The sequence below is a fragment of the Heliconius melpomene genome, chromosome 13 (assembly GCF_056956725.1).
Source record: "Heliconius melpomene rosina isolate 202511_hmr_F chromosome 13, ASM5695672v1, whole genome shotgun sequence".
NCBI lineage: Eukaryota > Metazoa > Arthropoda > Insecta > Lepidoptera > Nymphalidae > Heliconius > Heliconius melpomene.
Window position 1 is genome coordinate 8930684 of NC_140401.1, and position 18579 is coordinate 8949262.

Consider the following 18579-nt stretch of genomic DNA (forward strand, 5'->3'; position numbering starts at 1 on the left):
TCTCCTCAATTATTTATTAGAATGTTATACAGTAAACTATAATTTCAATCTAGATAAAATGCCAAAAGTGACTATTATATTTATTTTCATAAGGATCAATATCAAAATGTCGCGGTAACGGTTGCGTAGCGACGCGACGGTTGTTATTAACATGGCAGAATAAATTGCATGTCAAATTAGAAAGTACTTTAAAATATATTAGTTTATATGTATAATGTAATGTTATATAGCCTATAGCACTTCTGAAGAATGCAGCTTTCATATAAAACAAAAACAATGTAAATCGGACCAGTAGATCCAGAGATCTTAGCGTTCAAACAAACAAACAAACAAACAAACAAACAAACAAACAAACAAACAAACAAACAAACAAACAAACAAACTCTTCCGCTATATTATATTAGTATAGATTTGCTGTTTATAATTAACTTAAACTACACTTTGATTCTCTTCTTATTTTATTTGATATTGCCCTCTAAAATTATCCTATTTAATAGCGAGAAATGTTTAGTTATTTTATAGAGTCGATCGATATCTATGTACCCACGCACGGAAAACTTTAGTACCTAAGTACTTTTTCTAATATTAAGAATACCTTTCCTTTAGTTACTTTTAATACTTTTGTTGGTTCATTTCCATAACTCAGATAATTTTTATTATTCTTTTTGATTATTTAAGCTTATATTTTCTTACTAATTCTATTGAAAATTGATAATAATTTCATGAATATATTTAACAAATATTCTTATAGTTGAAGCAGGCGTAGCCGCGTCCGGGTCCGCTAGTGTGCAATAAAAATATATTTATATTTTAAGAAATATTCAACTTAGAAGAAATTGTTACAATTCCCTAGTGTAGATAGATATGTTAGATTCTAATAAAATCTTAGCACTAAAAAGTACCTTTACTAAAACATTGAGTATTACGATTTGTTTAGGTATACATTTCCTCTTGCTATTATATCCTGCCATCATGTTTCAAAAATAATTCGAATAATTTACTTACTGCTAGCTTTTAAAAGAAACGCATACCTTTAATAACTGTTAATAATATAATTGATCGATATTATATAATGTATATAAAAAGTACTTTAAGCTTTTTATTAAATCAATTTCTTTTTAAAAAGTATTTTTCATATATTTTTGGTTGTTTGCCTACTTTTTTAACATATATTGATATATACCACTAACAAAATTTGTTCAATCTATTTATGGGGGTAAGGCACCACTGCCCTAATTCTTATAGATTAGCTGGTCTAGAGTTGTACATTAACAACAGACGGTACCTCAAAAGGAAAAAATGGTACCCTTATAGGATCACTTTCTCGTCCGTCCGTCTGTCAAGACCCTTTTTCTCAGGAACGAGTGGAGGTATCTAGGTGTAATTTATGTTTAAAGCTCAGGTCTATTGTCTATTGGAGCTGTGAAAAATCAAACTTCTAAGCCAACACAATCGAGATATACAGCCGTTTATGCCGAAAATTTTCGAAACTCGCAAAGGAACAAAAACCTACAGAGTCTAGGGTACAGGTCCAGTCATCTTTTGAAAATTGGTACGAAGCAACGACAGCAGAAAACTTGCAAAGAGTGAAAAAAATGTTTATTGTTTTTTTATAGAAATAAAATATATCATTACAAACTTATAATTTCAGTTCATTTCACTTGCATTTTCATTTCATTAAAATGTACCCCAAAACCAGCCCCTAAAGTTAAAAATCTAAATATTTATAAGTTGCACTTTCCGTTGGCCTACAATCCAGAAATTGGTACCTCTATGGGCAAGTCCATCTTGCACTCGACCGATTTTTTTTACTTCTTTCTCAAATGCATCCAATATGACAGGTCTTCAATGAAACCACAATTCCATGACCTTTTAGGCTAATAGTGGTTGTAATGAACTAGAAAGTAAGTAATTTGTAATTAACGTATTGCAGTAGCGCTGCCTAGCTACAGTCCGCGAGGTTTATAATGAGCTTTACATTTGTGGGTGTGTTCATATATAGTGTAAGCATGATGCCACTTGCTTGGCCTAAATCGATATATTTTTTTACAACCTTATATACCTTATATACTTCTTATATACTTTTTAACCTTATAACTTATATACTTTTTGACAACCAGCCTATGCCTGAAAAATCTGTAGATTTTCTTTCTGATTTTTATTAACAACGGCCGTACGTAATAAATATATTAACATTTTAAATTTTGAAGGCTCTCTCTTAAATTTTGAAGGCCTCTGAAGTTGCTGATTTTTACATCCAATCACTAACTTGAAAGTAAGGCCCTTTCAGAGTTGGAGCCATATAAAAAGATATATCTCTGTCTGGAGGATGATTGAGTCATCGGATTGGTCTGGATGCTTATGAGGAGCCTTGAAATAGTCCGTTAATAATATATGTTAAATTAAAGCTACTAGTTTAAAGTGATTAATAGAAATTTATTAAGCCACAATAAATTGGTAACTGTTGTAGTCACTACTATAAATATAGATGACAGGTATACCGTACACACCTGGCTTACCCTGTGATATGATATCGAATTACAATAGATAATTAATACAAAAGATATCCCAACATTTTTATAATTATTTATTTTTAGGAAACACTGATTTAATAGAATAGATATACACTAACGATACTATTTTAAATTAGTAATTTTAAAATCAGCAACGATTAAAATATTTTATTCTACATTGTGGCGATTTATTATTTTCAGCGATAGGTTGAAGACATCGTTGGTTGCTGCAGTGAAAAATTCCTCTTCTGTATCCTTAAATCTTGTGTTTCTGTTCTTCGACTGCCAATCACCTTATTGTCCACTATCCAATATTAGTGCTTGAAGTTCTGATCGGATCGGATGACCCTATCTTAGATATTAGAGGTGGACAATAAGAAATAGATATAATATACAAACTATTAGTATAGTCACACTAAGAAAAAGGATAAAATATATAGCAAAATATACAGCTTTTTAACGGCTTAGATAAAGAAGATTTTTTGATAGATAACTAGCTTCCTTTTAGGATCAGCTTCACGTTGTATCCTGCACACGGTAGGGTAGGCAGGAGGAACCTAGTGTTAAGACAGGAGTATGAATGAAGATTCCCCACTTTCCTTATAGGAGATAAGACATAAGACTGGATATCAGTCGCGAAATATTATTTGCTTATTACACAATATAACTATTTCTAAATGATTATCTATTGCTAAAGTTAGATAAGGCTGGATTAAAAATAATTGTTATTGCCATTAATATTGACAGAAAAGAAGGTATGGCAGCTTCAAAATTCCACGTTCAGATCATGGGTCAATACTATCTCACAGTATTGACCCCTATTATTGACGATTTTTTTTTCTCTTTGTGAGGATATTCTCCCTTTTGCTAGTAGGTGGTACTTTAAGAAATTTCGTCAAATTTTAAGGGATCGCCAAGAATTTGAAGGATTTTATCCGCCAATTGTACGTATGTACGTACTCGTACATAGGGGCATATTGACCTTTAATTGCAGTGACGATGTTAATCTTAATTTACAATTTTTTTATTATATCTTAATTTACTATTTTTTAATTTAATATTATTATTCAATAAAATACTATTTAATTTTTTAATTTTAAATAATCAACATCACCTCTCAATACCCATGCAAGGTAGTCTCTAGGTAGCGCTATAATAATAATTATTATTTTATAATAATTTTACATATGTATACAATATTAAAACACTTATTTATAAAAATACAATCTGTAGCTTTACACCTGCAAAGTATTTGTTTAATCTTTTACTTACCATGTACATGAAAATTTTCCAAACTTAATAAAACAATCTTTTACAGTACATACGTACGTATAAATACGTTTCGTATTCCCGTGTAAACAAAACAATAAGAAAGATATAATTATCTATAGTCAATTCGATGTAGCAATATCAGTTCACAAGCCTTTATCAAATTTGACTTGTAATATGTTTAACAGTTAGCACAAAGTAAAATGAAACGACACATAGAAGATTAATGAACCTTATCAGATATGAGGAATAGGTGGGTTCAATGTTAGAAAGACACGATTAATGATATTAATATATGACTGGATTATTCGGCATTCTTTAGTAATTGTTTATTTTTTTACCAAAAATCATGTGCTTATTGCCTTAGTGCTTATATAAAAAGGACGATTAAATCCAATTGAATATGCCTTCTGAAGGGCAGAATCGTGTCGCAAATGAAAACGAAAATGAAGAATTTAGAGAAACTGATCCGTTACGTGAAAATGTGGAAGAACAAAAAGAAGAAACTAAAAGAACCTTCAGGGAAACATGCTGTTACGTCGTGAAAAATATTACCGTGGAACCGACGATGTTCTTTTTTATATTAGCAATAGTTTTAGGAACTTTGACATCACAGAATCTAAACCTAGAGAAAGCTTGCCGAGTAAATTTAAATTTTACAACAGAAATATGTGACGCTCTAAAACTACAAACTCTAGAAGAAGGCAACGTATATGAAAGAGATGTACAGAAACTCGTTGCAAGGGCTATGACATGGAAAACCTATATCACAGCAACACTGCCATGTGTTTTAGCTCTATTCATAGGATCATGGGCTGACAGAACTGGCTATAGAAAAATATTTATTATAATAGCTATAACAGGACAAATACTTAACAGTGTCAACGGTATCTTAAACTACTATTTTTTCTATCAGCTTCCTTTAGAAGTATTTGTCTTTACTGACGCCATTATTGATGGTATAAGTGGTTCGTGGTGTGTTTGCTTCTTAACTTTGTTTTCATATATAAGTGCCATAACTACCGATGAGAATAGAACATTTAGAATGGGTCTCATCAACTTTAGTTTAACAGTAGGCTTTCCAGTGGGCATGGGAACCAGTGGAATATTATTTAAGACTATAGGCTTCTATGGATGTTATGGCATAGTAGCGGGATTGAATTTTATAAATTTATTGTACAATATTTTCATTTTAAAGGATCCTCCACGCACGCCAGAACAACAGACAGTAAGTAACTCATATTATTTAAAAAACAAACTTTCTTACTTTAAAGTATAATAGAGAACTCATATTAAAAAAACTGCATATAAAAAATTACAGATTAAATATCAAAAATAATATTATTCTAAATTTATAAAAAATATTACTTTTAGTTTTAATTCACTTTTTTTTACTATAAACAAAGTCAGTTGCTATAGTATTAATTTTATCAAAGCTAGTAATTGATAATTTTGCGAATCCACATATCGATCACTCATTGATATGATGACGTGATCTGTTTAATTAATTTTCGACATTTTAATATACAGGGATATTTAGTATAAAAGTTATTATAATTTTGTAGTGTTTGTACACTAGGTTAGATGTTTACTAGATTATCTTTGCCAAGTCTAAAATATAAAAACACGACACCGTCGCGTCGTAGCGCAAGAGTGCGATTGTAAACGCGATGGTTATAGGTTCAATTTTGACTCGGGGGATGAAATATTTAATTGGCGTTCAGCTTCACTACTCAATATGTAATGCCTCAAGAATTCCATGGAACGTAGGGAACAGAAGTGTCATAATGTAAACAGAGAAAATATGAGTTATAGCACTTTTAGGTATATGAAATATTTAAAAGGATGGATCGCTTTATTTTGAAGAGCGTTGAAATATTTGGGGAAGATTGTAGGAAATGAAAGAAGTTGTCATATACTCATATCTCAAGAACTATTTAATCGATTTTGATGAAACTTTTTATGGCTATTTCTTAAGTTGGAATATCAAATCAATCAATCCTCAAGCCCATGTAGATCATCATATTAGAATATTCGTCTTTTTTTTAAATCAATTAATAGTGCATATTTAAAATATTACATAATATATGTAAAATAATATTTTGTAAATATGTGCACATTAAATTTTAGCACGTAGGTAAAGGTGCATCCCACTACCTAAGATTGTTTTTCGATCTCACTAATATAAAAGAAACTATACAAGTGGTATTCAAGAAGGGCGCAAACAACAGACGTTTTCGTATCTGCACCTTTCTGGTGGTAGTAAGCATTTTGTTCGGACCAATGCATGGTAAGTATTTTTTTTATTGTATTATATTTTTTTCAGATTCCGTAAAAAATATTTAATGTTATTTTCAACAGCTTTACTTATTTGGTCGATGGATTATAAAATAATTTAAATCTCGTTTAATCAACTCGATTTTTTTTTTCGTTCAATTTTCCACGTTACTAAACTGTTTAGGAAATAATTTATATATCTTGTTTTTTTTTTGCCTATCTTGTAGCGAGTAGGACGTATAAATAATTCATTTCTGCGGAGGGAGATCGAACCTGGAATAATCAAAAATATACATACATCTATGTCATGACGGTTGAATTAAATTAAATTTTCAGGTGAACTATCGATAATGTATATATCTACAAGGTACAGATTCAACTGGGACGCATTGAAGTTCAGTATATTTCAAGCATATAACTTCGTGACCCACACGTTTGGTAAGTCTTGTTGAATAAATGAACTTTTTGCAAACTCATAAAAAGTAATTCTAAAATCGATGTGAAATTTAACTAATAAATATGCGCGAGCACACCGAGTTAATTGTAGAAAATAAGATTTTTTAAATTAAAAGAGAGAGATATATATTTTTTTATGGTTCCGTTCCTCAAAAAGTAAAAACAGAACTTATAGGATCACTTTGTTGTGTGTTTGTCAAGACCATTTATCTCAAGATCTTGTCTCAAGATGTATCAGGCTGAAATTAATATTAAGATCTATGGTCCCTTGATCCACGAACCTATATATCGTAATATTAGTACGGAAGTCCGACTCCCACTTAACCGGATTTTTATTGGTTAAATTGTAAGCTAAGTAATAGGCATATGTTTGAACTTTGAAATTTATTTTTTAGGAGCATAATATATTTACACTTGTGCCTTTCTTATTTAATTCAGAAAATTTTATTATATTGCCTCAGAATAAGAACCTCATTATTGCCATAAATTATAACTTAATCATTTTCAGGAACTATATTCTCCATTTTGGTGTTTAGTAAATATTTGAAATGGCATGACTCTGTTTTGGGAATAATATCAACTGTAAGCAAGATTATGGCTTCCTTTGTATACTGCTTTGCACCAAACGAAAGGATATTTTATATTGGTAAGTTTGATATTCAAATTTTTAAAATACTTTAGATTTTACAGCCCGACTATTGGGTCTACGCTAGTGATTTTTTTCTGAGCTTAGCTTAATAGTAGGCCTTTTGTATAATGGCCTTGTCTTTTTTGCATAAAAAAAAATAATGTAAAAGTATCGGCTTGTAAATCTTAGACATAATATGAAAACAAAAATTAAAAAAAAATACTGGTGGTTTTTTTCCAAAAGCAATTCTAAAAACCACTATTTTAAAAACTACTAGTATAGAATAATTTCTGAAAGTTTCATAGGCATAAAAGTTGTTATTCTTATTACGAGAATTGTTTACATGTACCATGTTCATCAGATAAAATCATCCACCTTTTTATAATTTGTCCAATGAGGATAAAGTTCAATTTCCAAAACATCCCTTACGTAATATCGGTGCAATTGAATAGACATACTAAGAGAACTTGTGTATTTGTTTTTCCTACAACTACGTTACTCAAGCTATCTTGTTGACAGAAAACACGTAATTGAATGGAAAATATTAATTATATTTAATTAATCTTATACGTACATGTATGTGTGTATGTGAAACTATAATGTGTGAAAAATATTATGATAAGCATTAAAAAATCCTTCCTGTTTATTTTAAATATAATTTTTACTTGTTCTATAATTGTTGTATTATGATAATGGCTTTGTTTCAGTATTTTTAAATACTTTGATATTTAATCTCTTTTACAGTTTTACTCTGAAACATTAATTAGTGTTTAAATTTAAATAGGCGCCAATTGTAGCGTAGCGGCACAAGGTGTGCCTGTAAAACCTGGTTTGGGTTCGATCCCCACTAGAGGAGATGAATGCCTCCAGAATTCGGAGAAAGTGGGGCTTTCGAAAACGAAAACGTGAAGCTGACACATGAATATAAGTTTATTATTATAACTTTTTGTTACATATTTAACAAAATTAATATATTGTTACATTTTGTTACAGCACCATTAGTCGACATTTTGAATGGGACATCATTACTGGCTTTGAGGTCTACCGTATCAAAATTGGTGGCAGCGAATGAATTTGGTAACACTAGCAAACTTAGCTTTTTTTTAGTTTTTTTTTAGTAGAACAGAAACCTAAGGCGTTATGGTCGTTCTTTTTTAGGTCATATAGCAGGGTAGGCAGAGGGAACCTAGTGTTAAAACATGCCATTCTCACTTCCAGCCGAATTTTTGAGGAATTGCGTGTTGAGTGGCGGACGAAATAAAAATATTAATAAATAAAAATTAATTCCCCCGAGTGGGATTTGAACTGACTGGCTGGACGACAGCCAAGTCCTACGGAAGAGCTGTATATATATAGATAAAATCTGTAAATATAAATAAACCTATACTGTATTTTACAAAGGCCCGTCGTGACGTCGTTATGGGTTCGATTCCTCGTGGAAATTAAATATTTCATATTTTCATCATATTTCTAAGTACATGTAACTTTGATCCTATTTAAGAGGAAATGCCCAGTCAGTAATATTAATAACGTGTGTAAAATAAGAAATTAGGTCAGGTCACATACAAGTAAGTTATCCTGCACGTTACTTCTAATGAATATTGTTATGCGTCACCAAATATTTGGTATTCTAATTTCTATGGAGCAGCACATAAATTACTTCTTTTACTCTTTAATTTACGTTTCATTTGTTTTGTATTCCGATGCATCTCTCGTATGCAGCACGATAGACAGAGAGAACATAAACTTAAAACACTCTGTTATCCAATTTTTTATTATCTTAGTAATATTTGATATTGTTACATTCTTTTTTTTCCTCATGCTGTATTCAGGGTATAGCAGAGTAGGCAGAAGATGCCTTAACTGATGTTAAGTTAAGAAATGTTAAGATATTCCGTTCTCCAGGCACCATCGCCAATATTCGAGACATTACCGTCGTCAATATTCGAGACATTACATTTTGAGTGGCAAGACTCGATGCCGCGCTCTTTGCCCCAAGAGGGAATTGAACCCACAACTATCCCGTTTACAATGCAGACGCTATGCCGATGTGCGGCCTTTGTTAGCTTTAAACTAATTAATAGATTGATACGTCGAGGCTAGTCGTGACCCAAAGGCTTAGACAAGCTTGTGACTGTAAACGTAACAGGTAGTGAGTTCGATTCCCATCCGAGGCAATGAAATATTTAAAATTTCCTTTCTTCGCTAGTGTCGGGTCACAGCGCGGCGTTGAGTTCTGGCACACAACACACAGTGTCTCCAGAATTCAGCGGAATGTGGAGAGCGGAGTGTCTTAACAGTAAACGTCCTCTACCTACGCTGCTGTGCAGTGTGAAGCTGGAAAAAAGATTGCTACATACCTACCGATCTGATTTCGAATGCGTTACTATTTTTTTTGCCATTCTTCATCTTCGTTACTAGCATCTCATGCAGTTATTCATTTATTGCGCAACAATATATATTTTTTATTTATATATATTTTTAAATATTTTATGAATAGTATAATATTTGATATAAAGTAAACGTAAATACTACACTAGTAAAGTAGCATATTACGAGAGTTACTGATCTAATGGTAATATAACGTAGTAAAGATAGTCTTCACAAATAAAAGTCGAGTCTTAGCCAAATGTGTCGCTGTCTTAAGGAAAAAGTATTACATACTTATCTTGTATATTTATTATAATTTAATTTGTGTAAAACTCATATTTTTTTAATAATATGCTATATTTTAGGGAATTAAGCAATAAAAATTACGTTATCGTTGTGCAATAGTAAAGCGAATGACTGTAAACACGATAGTTGTGAGTTGGGATTGAAGCTCTTCTTAAATTTTACTATTTTACCACCACGTTTAGTTTTACCAAAATTAAGAAGAGCCTTTTCTGGTAACCAGCAGCGTTGAGTTCCGCCACTCAATATGGCAATGTCTCCAGAATTCTGAGGAAAGTGGGGAGCGGATAGGAAGTGTCTTATTAATGGGAACTCTACCCCTAGCAGGGTTGGTATGTCCGGGATACATAATAAAGCCAACAAATAAATAAGAATTGTAGACTCAGAAATAATTACAAATAAATTTGCCTTGACCATCGATACATTACTTAATTATATATTTTTAATTAAAACAAAAAAAAATCATGTAATTAAAGTAATACTAGTCTATTTTTTTTTCATTAGAGCACTACTATAATACTACAGAATAATTTCTATGTTTAATTAACAAGAGCATTATACTAAATTGAATGTAGAATTTAACTGCGACAAACGTGTGATCGCGATGGTTGAGATTTCGATTCCCACTTGGGGAAATAAAATATTGTATACCTTCATTTCTTCGCTCTAACTACGCCAATAAGGCAAAGGGCGGTGTTGAGTTCTGCCACTCAACACGCCGCCATGTCTCGGGCGGCAAAAAAATGGGAACGAAAACTAGGTTGAATCTGCCTGCCCTGGTGTATGCGAGATACAATGTTAGCGAAAAAAAAAAACAAAAAAAAAAAGACTTAAAGAAATTTCTTTATTCTATAGGAAAAGTGAATTCCATATTTGCGTTAACTGAAAATCTAATGCCTTTGGTGTACGTTCCTCTGTACACAAAGATGTACGTGGCCACTATGGACGTGCTGCCCGGCGCTGTGTTCCTGCTGGGATCAGCCATGACGCTGCCAGCTGTAGTTGTTTTCATGTAAGCAAACACTTTAACTCTAGATGCTCATGGAAAAATACTATGCACGAAGTATAAATAGTACAAGTGCAAGTCACGAATTATATATAATACATCTATTATTCTATTTTATTATTCATATTATTTACTTAAGATAATTTTATTGTCTATTTCAATGCACATATAAATTAGCTCGTGTATGCCTTATTATCAACAGATTGCTGTTTTGGGAACATCTAAGGAATCAGGCGAGATCGAAGAAGGAAAAAGGTATTGAATTATCAGAACAGTGATTTAAAAGTATACACAATTTTACGACACCAAAGTATACAAGCAATCCCGCTCATGCGGAACAAATGATATCAAACGGAACATGAAAGAGTAGACGAGTTTAAGCATATTTCACGGCTTGCTACTTCATGAATCACTAGAATAATCTTTTATAAAAATAAGGTAGCTATGTTAATCTTTGAAATAAACTTATAAATGTGAAATAATTATGTTTTATTTACAATAAGTATCCTATACTATTTTTAATACAAATAAATATCCTTAGCTAAAAGTATCCTTATCAATATGTCTGACGACTTTACAAATATTGACCTCACTTGTTATAAAAGTAATCATAGTATAAATATATGTAATTCAGTTAATTATATTATTTATTAGAGATTGAGGCTTCTAGATGGTGTGAAATCTGTGGAATGTGAACAGTGCGTGAGTTTTCTTAAGTGGGTTAAGTCTAACGCGAAATTCGTTTTTTTGAAAATGGCTGAATCTGAAAATACTAAATCAGCGGACCCCGTGGATATGCAAGAAATGAACAAAGATGAACCAAATGAAACAGCCCCGCTGAAACCTAACGATAGCAGCATAAATAATAAAAGCACAAAGAAAAAACTAACTTTTTCAGAAAAAATTAAGTTAATCAAAAATAATATAACAGTAGAACCAATTATGGCTTGTTACATAATGCCAAGTATTTTAGCATCGCTGGCCACTCAAAATTTGAATCTAGAAAAAGTTTGTCTGGTAAATTTGAAGTTTGGAAAGGAAGTCTGTGACGCTTTGAAGTCGAGGCAAACGGCAAATTACACAGAGTATGAAGAACAAGTGCAAACATACACTGCAGAAATCCAAGCATGGAAGAATGTGGTCCAAACGGCTATTCCTGTTATGATAATATTATTTGTTGGGGCGTGGAGTGATAAAACTGGAAGAAGAAAGATTTGCATATTATTGCCAATAGTTGGGGAGTTCCTGACTTGTATAGGTTTCATTCTAAATACGTACTTTTTTTACGAGCTTCCAGCTGAAGTTGCTGCTTTAACCGAAAGTATATTTCCAGCCATTACTGGTGGTTGGTTTACGAACTTTATAGGTGTTTTTAGTTACATAGGTGATATAACATCTGTTGAAGATAGAACTTTTAGAGTAGGCTTAGTAAATCTCTTCATGTCACTTGGCTACCCGATTGGCAGTGCTCTTAGTGGAGTCCTGCTTAGTTGGATAGGTTACTACGGAGTATTTTCTCTATCAGCTAGTCTTTACTTGTTTAGTCTTATATATGGTTATTTTTGTTTAGAAGATCCTAAAAAGAAAGTTGTTAAAAGAGTAAGTATTATGACACGTCCATTTCTTTAAATAAATATTATTTTCGAAAATATTCGATCAGAGGCCAGTCGTGATGTAGAGGCACAAACGTATTGCAGCAAACACGACAAGTTATGGGTTCGGTTCCCACTCGAAGAAATGAAATATTTTATGTTTTCATTTTCTTGTTCTGGTAACAAGACAATACGCGTCATCCCTCCATTCAACACGCAATACCTCCAGAAATGTCCTAATGGGAACGACGTGTCTCTTAAGACTAAGTTTCCAAGTTCCATCTGCCTACCCTACTTTGTGCGGCATAAAGCGTGAAGCTGCAAAATAATAAAAAAATATATTGAATCAACATATTTACGATAACTTCAAATAAATGTATGAACTTTTATTAGTTACAAAAAATATTTGCAGAAACATAGCGGATGTTTTGGCTTCATAAGGGAATTCTTTGATGTCGCTCTCGTCATGGAAACCTTTAAAGTGGCCTTCAAGAAGGGCCCGGGTAACAGAAGGCTGCGAGTCTGCCTTTTACTTACGTGTGTGTGTGTTGTATTCGGCCCCTTACAAGGTAAATATTGATAAATAATTAATGATAATAATATATTTCAGCTAATATAAATTGCATATAAAAATATTTCGGGCTTTTTCAGGAGAATTTACAATTATGTATTTATTTACGAGATTCAGATTTAACTGGGACGAAGTTATGTTCAGCATGTGGTCGACGTACAGTATTGTCACGAATTTAATAGGTAAGCAAAGTTTAATAAATTTCATACTATTATTAAATAAAGGTGTTTTTCACGAATTTTATTGTTTATAATTTTGTCATTTACATTTTATTTTAATAAGAATACTGTATTTAATTTTAAACCTATATTTTTATTAAAATCTTTATATTCTTAAATAAATGAAACAAATAATAATAAAAAAATAATTGTGTTTCTATAAATCATGATAAGAACAGAGAAAAACATTCCAACAAATTCAAACCCACAATCATCGCCAAACTGTTCCGTAACGCCGCAACAGCCCAAATATATTACGGAACACAATATATACCTACTGCGTTATTCACAAGTAATTCGTTACAGGTACTGCTTTCTCAATAAGTCTGTTCAGCAACTACTTGAAGCTAGACGACACTCTGCTCGCAATTATCTCATGCATGAGTAAAATCGTTGGCGCCTTTGCGTACGCCTTCGCTAGAAATAATTTGGAAATATATATAGGTAGGGTAGTGACGATTATTTATATTTATATATGTATATAAGTATATATAAAATAATTTATATATATAATCGGTTTCACACTACTTGACTGTAAACAATTGGTTGTTGGTTCGATTCCCACTCTAGGAAATAAATTATTAATTTATATTTTCATTTCTTCGCTCGGATGTCGACGTAAAACGCGGCAGAATTCTGCGAAAAGTGGGGCTTTCCCCACTTTTCACGTGTTTTAACACTAGATGAGCAGCAACGGCAGCGCCAGCAGCAGCATGCTTAGCACACAAGCGTGGAGCTGAAAGGAAAATACCTAAAAATATAAGCCGATTAATTTAAAACCTTATCAGTTATGAAATTGTAAAAGTAGGCCATTTAGGCAGTACGATAAACTATATCTTAAATAATACATACGCAGTATTAAATGATCGCAAAAAGAATTTTATCTACAATAGGATTATGATATCATGAAATGACATAAACTATTTAAAATAGCTTCAAATAATCATCACATACATATATGTATATGTTATAGCTGAGACACACAAATCACAAAATTACTTAATAATTTTGTGACACACAAATGTCTCAACTTAAGTTATGAATAGCTAGAATTTTCTACAAATATACCATAAATACCTATATAACCTCCCTTGTTAGGGTAAGATTTCCTCTGCTTACCCTATTAAGGGGCTTAGCTTTCCCTTCGTAGGGTAAGCAGAGGAAATCTATTATTAAGACACTGTTACCGGTCTGACAAGACAAAGAATAGCGTTGAGTTCCGCCAATCAATATATATAATTGTTTCGAAATCGGGCGAATAGTGAAAAGAATAAATCAATTCCAAATATTAAAACAATATCACACACATACAAATGAAATTGATAATTTAAAAAGGAAATATTTTTAAGAAAATATACCATATTTCTTATATTTTATACAACATTGTTATTTATTAAAGAATTTAATATTAAAATTAAGCTTTTGTTGCAGCGCCATTGCTCGAGATTCTAAATGGTACATCGTTTATTGCTATGCGGTCGATTGCGACGAAACTCGTCAGTGGCGAGGAATTTGGTAAATATAATTGTGCTTAAAAACTATTTATATGTAGAATGCCATCAAAGCAGATTTCGCTGGCAAATCATTAAATAAAATTAAAAAATTAAATAATTTAAATTGTTCTGGAATAATATTCTACTACAATAGCAATGTAGATTATATAATAAAATCCTAAAAAATATCAACATCTTTTTTGATGATTTTTTTTCGCAATTTGCCAGATTGTCATAGTGAGGAAATGAAAACAATTCATTCCCCCTAAGTGGAGATCGAACCGACAATCATCGTCAACTATTAAAGCGATGACCTCTAGAAAATGATACTTAAATATACATACTTTAATCTACATACTTTATTTGTTTTTTGTTTGAAGGTAAAGTAAATTCTCTATTTGGACTGGCGGAAGCAATGACGCCGATAGTATACGGGCCGCTTTACTCACGGACGTATGTGGCCACGTTGAATATACTCCCCGGGGCGGTGTTCCTGCTCGGTGCGCTGCTTACCGTGCCAGCTGTAATTATATTGGGGTGAGAGTACTATTATTATTATATTTTAATTATTATTTGTTTCTGTAAATGTTAGAGTTGTAATGTTAGTAGAATGTAGAGAAAGAAATCTGGGAAAAAAATAATGTTTAAAGCCAAAAGTGGAATGTGTAATTGAATAGTTTGTTGTGGCCATCGCTTCATAAGGAACGTTTGACTTTTAGAGCGGTAATCGTGTGTTCAATTCCCACTCCGGCGAATGAATTATTTTTGTCTTCTCTTCCCGGTTCCGCCACTCTCTTAATACGATCCCCTTTGTCTACCTTGCATTCGATTCTATATTGCATGTAGCAATTATAATACCGTTATTAAATATTTTTTATTCATATTTAACATTATTCACAATTTAGGAAACCAGTGAGAAGCCTAAGCGAAATCGCAACGTTTCGTTTCTATTTCAAAAACATGCTTTGGCGTTAGGGATCGTAGAAAATAATTATAACTTCATACAAATTTTATTCCTTTAATATTTTATTCGATCTGTAAAAATAATTAAAGAAAACATTACAATTACAATTAATAAAGATGTGCTTTGGGCATTCTTAGAAGTATAATATTTTAAATAGCATTCTTATTAATTCTTAGTAATAATATTATTGTTTACAGTTGGTTGTACTTCGAGCATAGAAAAGACAGGAAAATGGTATCAAATCCCAGCTAGATGCGAAAAATTAGAGGAAATAGTGTGATGTACAATTGAGAAATGTATTTTATAGAAACATGAATAATAAAAAAAACACAAAATATTTAAGTATTTTGTATATTCTGATCATACATTAGTCGGTCTCGTGGGGTTCCATACAAATTTCACGTTCCGCATCACGATAAGAACAAAGGTATAAATTGTAAAAGGTGACAAATTTAAACGAGAAGTACTGCGTGTATAAAAAATTAAACAGCCATTTATATATTTCTCTGTCTGTAGGGATGCCCAACGAAAACACATACACGAGTCAGTCACTAATAATAGTCCTGCTAAAGTATGGAAGTTTCTCGATTCTATGGGTATTGGGCGACAACGTAAAACTACACTCATAAACGACAGAATGGATCTTGATCAACTTAATAAGCATTTTACTGCTGTGAACCTCTTAAGCCAGAGAATGAAATCCAGTACTCTCTTGTCACTTTCCTCACAACCTTTCCCGTCTTTTACTCCTTTCAATTTCTCTTCAGTTACTGTCACGGATGTTAGACGGCATATTCTTGCCATAAAGTCGGACGCAATTGGCGCTGATGGGGTGAGCCGTAAAATGATTCTTATGACATTGAATGTTGTGCTTTCTGTACTTTGTCATATTTTTAACTGTTCCCTTACTACCAATTCCTTCCCTAGCTCTTGGAGATTTGCTTATGTTATCCCTATACCTAAAATTACCAATCCTACATCTTTCACACACTATAGGCCTATTTCTATTCTTCCTTTTCTATCCAAAGTTCTCGAGAGAATTGTACATCACCAACTCTCGCTGTACCTAGTGAAAAACAATATATTATCATCTTTCCAATCTGGTTACCGGCCGGGACACAGCACTGTTACAGCACTTAACAAAGTATGCGATGATATAAGAAGCGGAATAGACAAGCAAAATATTACCATATTAGTCTTATTAGATTTCTCTAATGCCTTTAACACAATTGATGTCGATATACTTTTAGCTTTACTTAAATCTATATATCGCAAAACGCTATTGAATGGTTTTATTCTTACCTCGTCGATCGTGAACAATGCATTCGTGCTAATGACAAACAGTCCTCATACAATCGACTCAGTGCTGGGGTACCTCAGGGTGGTGTACTTTCTCCGTTACTTTTTTCTATATTTATAAACTTCTTAACTCCACTGCTGACATTGTCCTTTCATCTTTACGCTGATGACTTGCAGATTTATACGACCACGGCAGTTGATGATATTGCTGATGCTATACGGCATATCAATTTTAACTTAAGCATTATTAGTACCTGGAGCAAATCATTTGGTCTGTCGATAAATCCTACCAAGTCTCAGCTGTGCATCCTCGGTAACTCAAAGCAACTCTCCAAAATTGACTACTCCCTCCTTCCTTCCGTAATGCTTGATGATTGCAAGATGGAGTTTGGTACTTGCGTGAGGAATCTGGGTATCAGGATGGATAGTTCTTTGACATGGGTTCCTCAAATAGCAGAGTTAAGTCGAAAAGCTTTTGCTGCTATTGGGAGGGTAAAGAGATGGAAAAATTTATTGCCGCTTAAAACCAAAATATCTTTAGCTCAATCCATTCTCTTTCCCATTCTGGATTACGCAGATTCCTGTTGCCTAGATTTGTCACAGCAATTGCTAAACAAGCTCGAACGTCTTCAAAATGTAATAATTAGGTTCATTTTTGGATTGCGGAAGTATGACCATATTACTCAACATCGAGTTCAACTTAAATGGTTGACCATCAAGCATCGATGCAATTATCATGCACTTATCCTTTTATACTCTATCTTGTATCTTCCTTTAACTCTTTCATACCTCAAACAAAGATTCACTTTCCTGGGCTCCCACTCTCAGTCTTTCAATCTCCGTTCAAGATATGACAACGTATTGGAGGTTCCACTATGTCGCACCAAGTGCTACAGTGAATCATTTACCGTAAAAACGGCGAAATTATGGAACGAGTTACCCAGGTGTATCAGGCAGTCGACATCAGTTGGTATCTTTAAGCGCCGGCTAAAGGAGTACTACCTATCGTTATAATCTATGTATCTGTTTTGTGCATATGTATATGTAAGTATATGTAAGTATTGTATCTCTATATGAATGTATATATGGTATCTATGTGTGTATTTATGTATATATGTATGTATTTATGAATGTATGTATGTATTTATGTATGTATGTATTTATATATGAATAGCGTATGTTTATATGTTTGATATAATAAAGTACAAAACATCTTTATGCAAAGTTAACCGCCACCAATTGTATCATACTATTAGTTTTTGTTAAAAAAAGGGTTGCCTGTAAGAAATCACTTACAGTGATAAGGCCGCCTATGCACTGTATCTAAATTACAAATTTAATTGTGTAATTTAAATCTTCTTTGTGCAATAAAGTGTTTTTGATTTGATTTGATTTGATATTTCGTTGATTTAAAAGTTGTTTTTTTCTGAGCTTCAAGGGACTGTAGACAGGACCTGATATAAATTACAGGTTGATAACTCCTCGCCATTTCGTTCGTTTCGTTGAGAAGTCCTTGTGATTTAAGGTTTTATTCAGAATGGAAGAAAAAAAAAGTAAAAAAAAAATTTTAAGTTAAACGGTTTTATATTGCAGATAAATGTACTAAAAGCTAAAAAATAA

The 18579-nt window shown here is 32.3% G+C and overlaps 2 protein-coding genes across 2 annotated transcripts; both read left to right on the top strand.

Moving 5' to 3' along the window:
- Window positions 1–4075: 4075 nt before the first annotated feature.
- On the top strand, window positions 4076–11302 carry LOC146532860 (proton-coupled folate transporter-like). The gene is made up of 7 exons (XM_085196048.1): window positions 4076–5010; window positions 5913–6072; window positions 6396–6497; window positions 7024–7161; window positions 8137–8220; window positions 10672–10828; window positions 11025–11302. Exons 1-7 carry the CDS (start codon window positions 4186–4188, stop codon window positions 11098–11100), a joined length of 1542 nt encoding a protein of 513 aa, XP_085052174.1. The 5' UTR covers window positions 4076–4185; the 3' UTR covers window positions 11101–11302.
- A 150-nt stretch (window positions 11303–11452) lies between these two features.
- On the top strand, window positions 11453–16911 carry LOC146532861 (proton-coupled folate transporter-like). Its single transcript, XM_085196049.1, has 7 exons — window positions 11453–12421; window positions 12827–12983; window positions 13066–13167; window positions 13510–13647; window positions 14635–14718; window positions 15077–15233; window positions 15858–16911. Exons 1-7 carry the CDS (start codon window positions 11576–11578, stop codon window positions 15910–15912), a joined length of 1539 nt encoding a protein of 512 aa, XP_085052175.1. The 5' UTR covers window positions 11453–11575; the 3' UTR covers window positions 15913–16911.
- Window positions 16912–18579: the final 1668 nt, after the last annotated feature.

Bases quoted from the DNA above. Each gene is read 5' to 3' on its own strand.
- LOC146532860 (XM_085196048.1), top strand. From the start codon at position 4,186: ATGCCTTCTGAAGGGCAGAATCGTGTCGCAAATGAAAACGAAAATGAA. The intron at 5,011-5,912 runs GTAAGTAACTCA...ATTAAATTTTAG, and splicing joins GCACGCCAGAACAACAGACA to CACGTAGGTAAAGGTGCATC. The intron at 8,221-10,671 runs GTAACACTAGCA...TTTATTCTATAG, and splicing joins GGTGGCAGCGAATGAATTTG to GAAAAGTGAATTCCATATTT.
- LOC146532861 (XM_085196049.1), top strand. From the start codon at position 11,576: ATGGCTGAATCTGAAAATACTAAATCAGCGGACCCCGTGGATATGCAA. The intron at 12,422-12,826 runs GTAAGTATTATG...AAATATTTGCAG, and splicing joins AAAAGAAAGTTGTTAAAAGA to AAACATAGCGGATGTTTTGG. The intron at 13,168-13,509 runs GTAAGCAAAGTT...AATTCGTTACAG, and splicing joins TATTGTCACGAATTTAATAG to GTACTGCTTTCTCAATAAGT.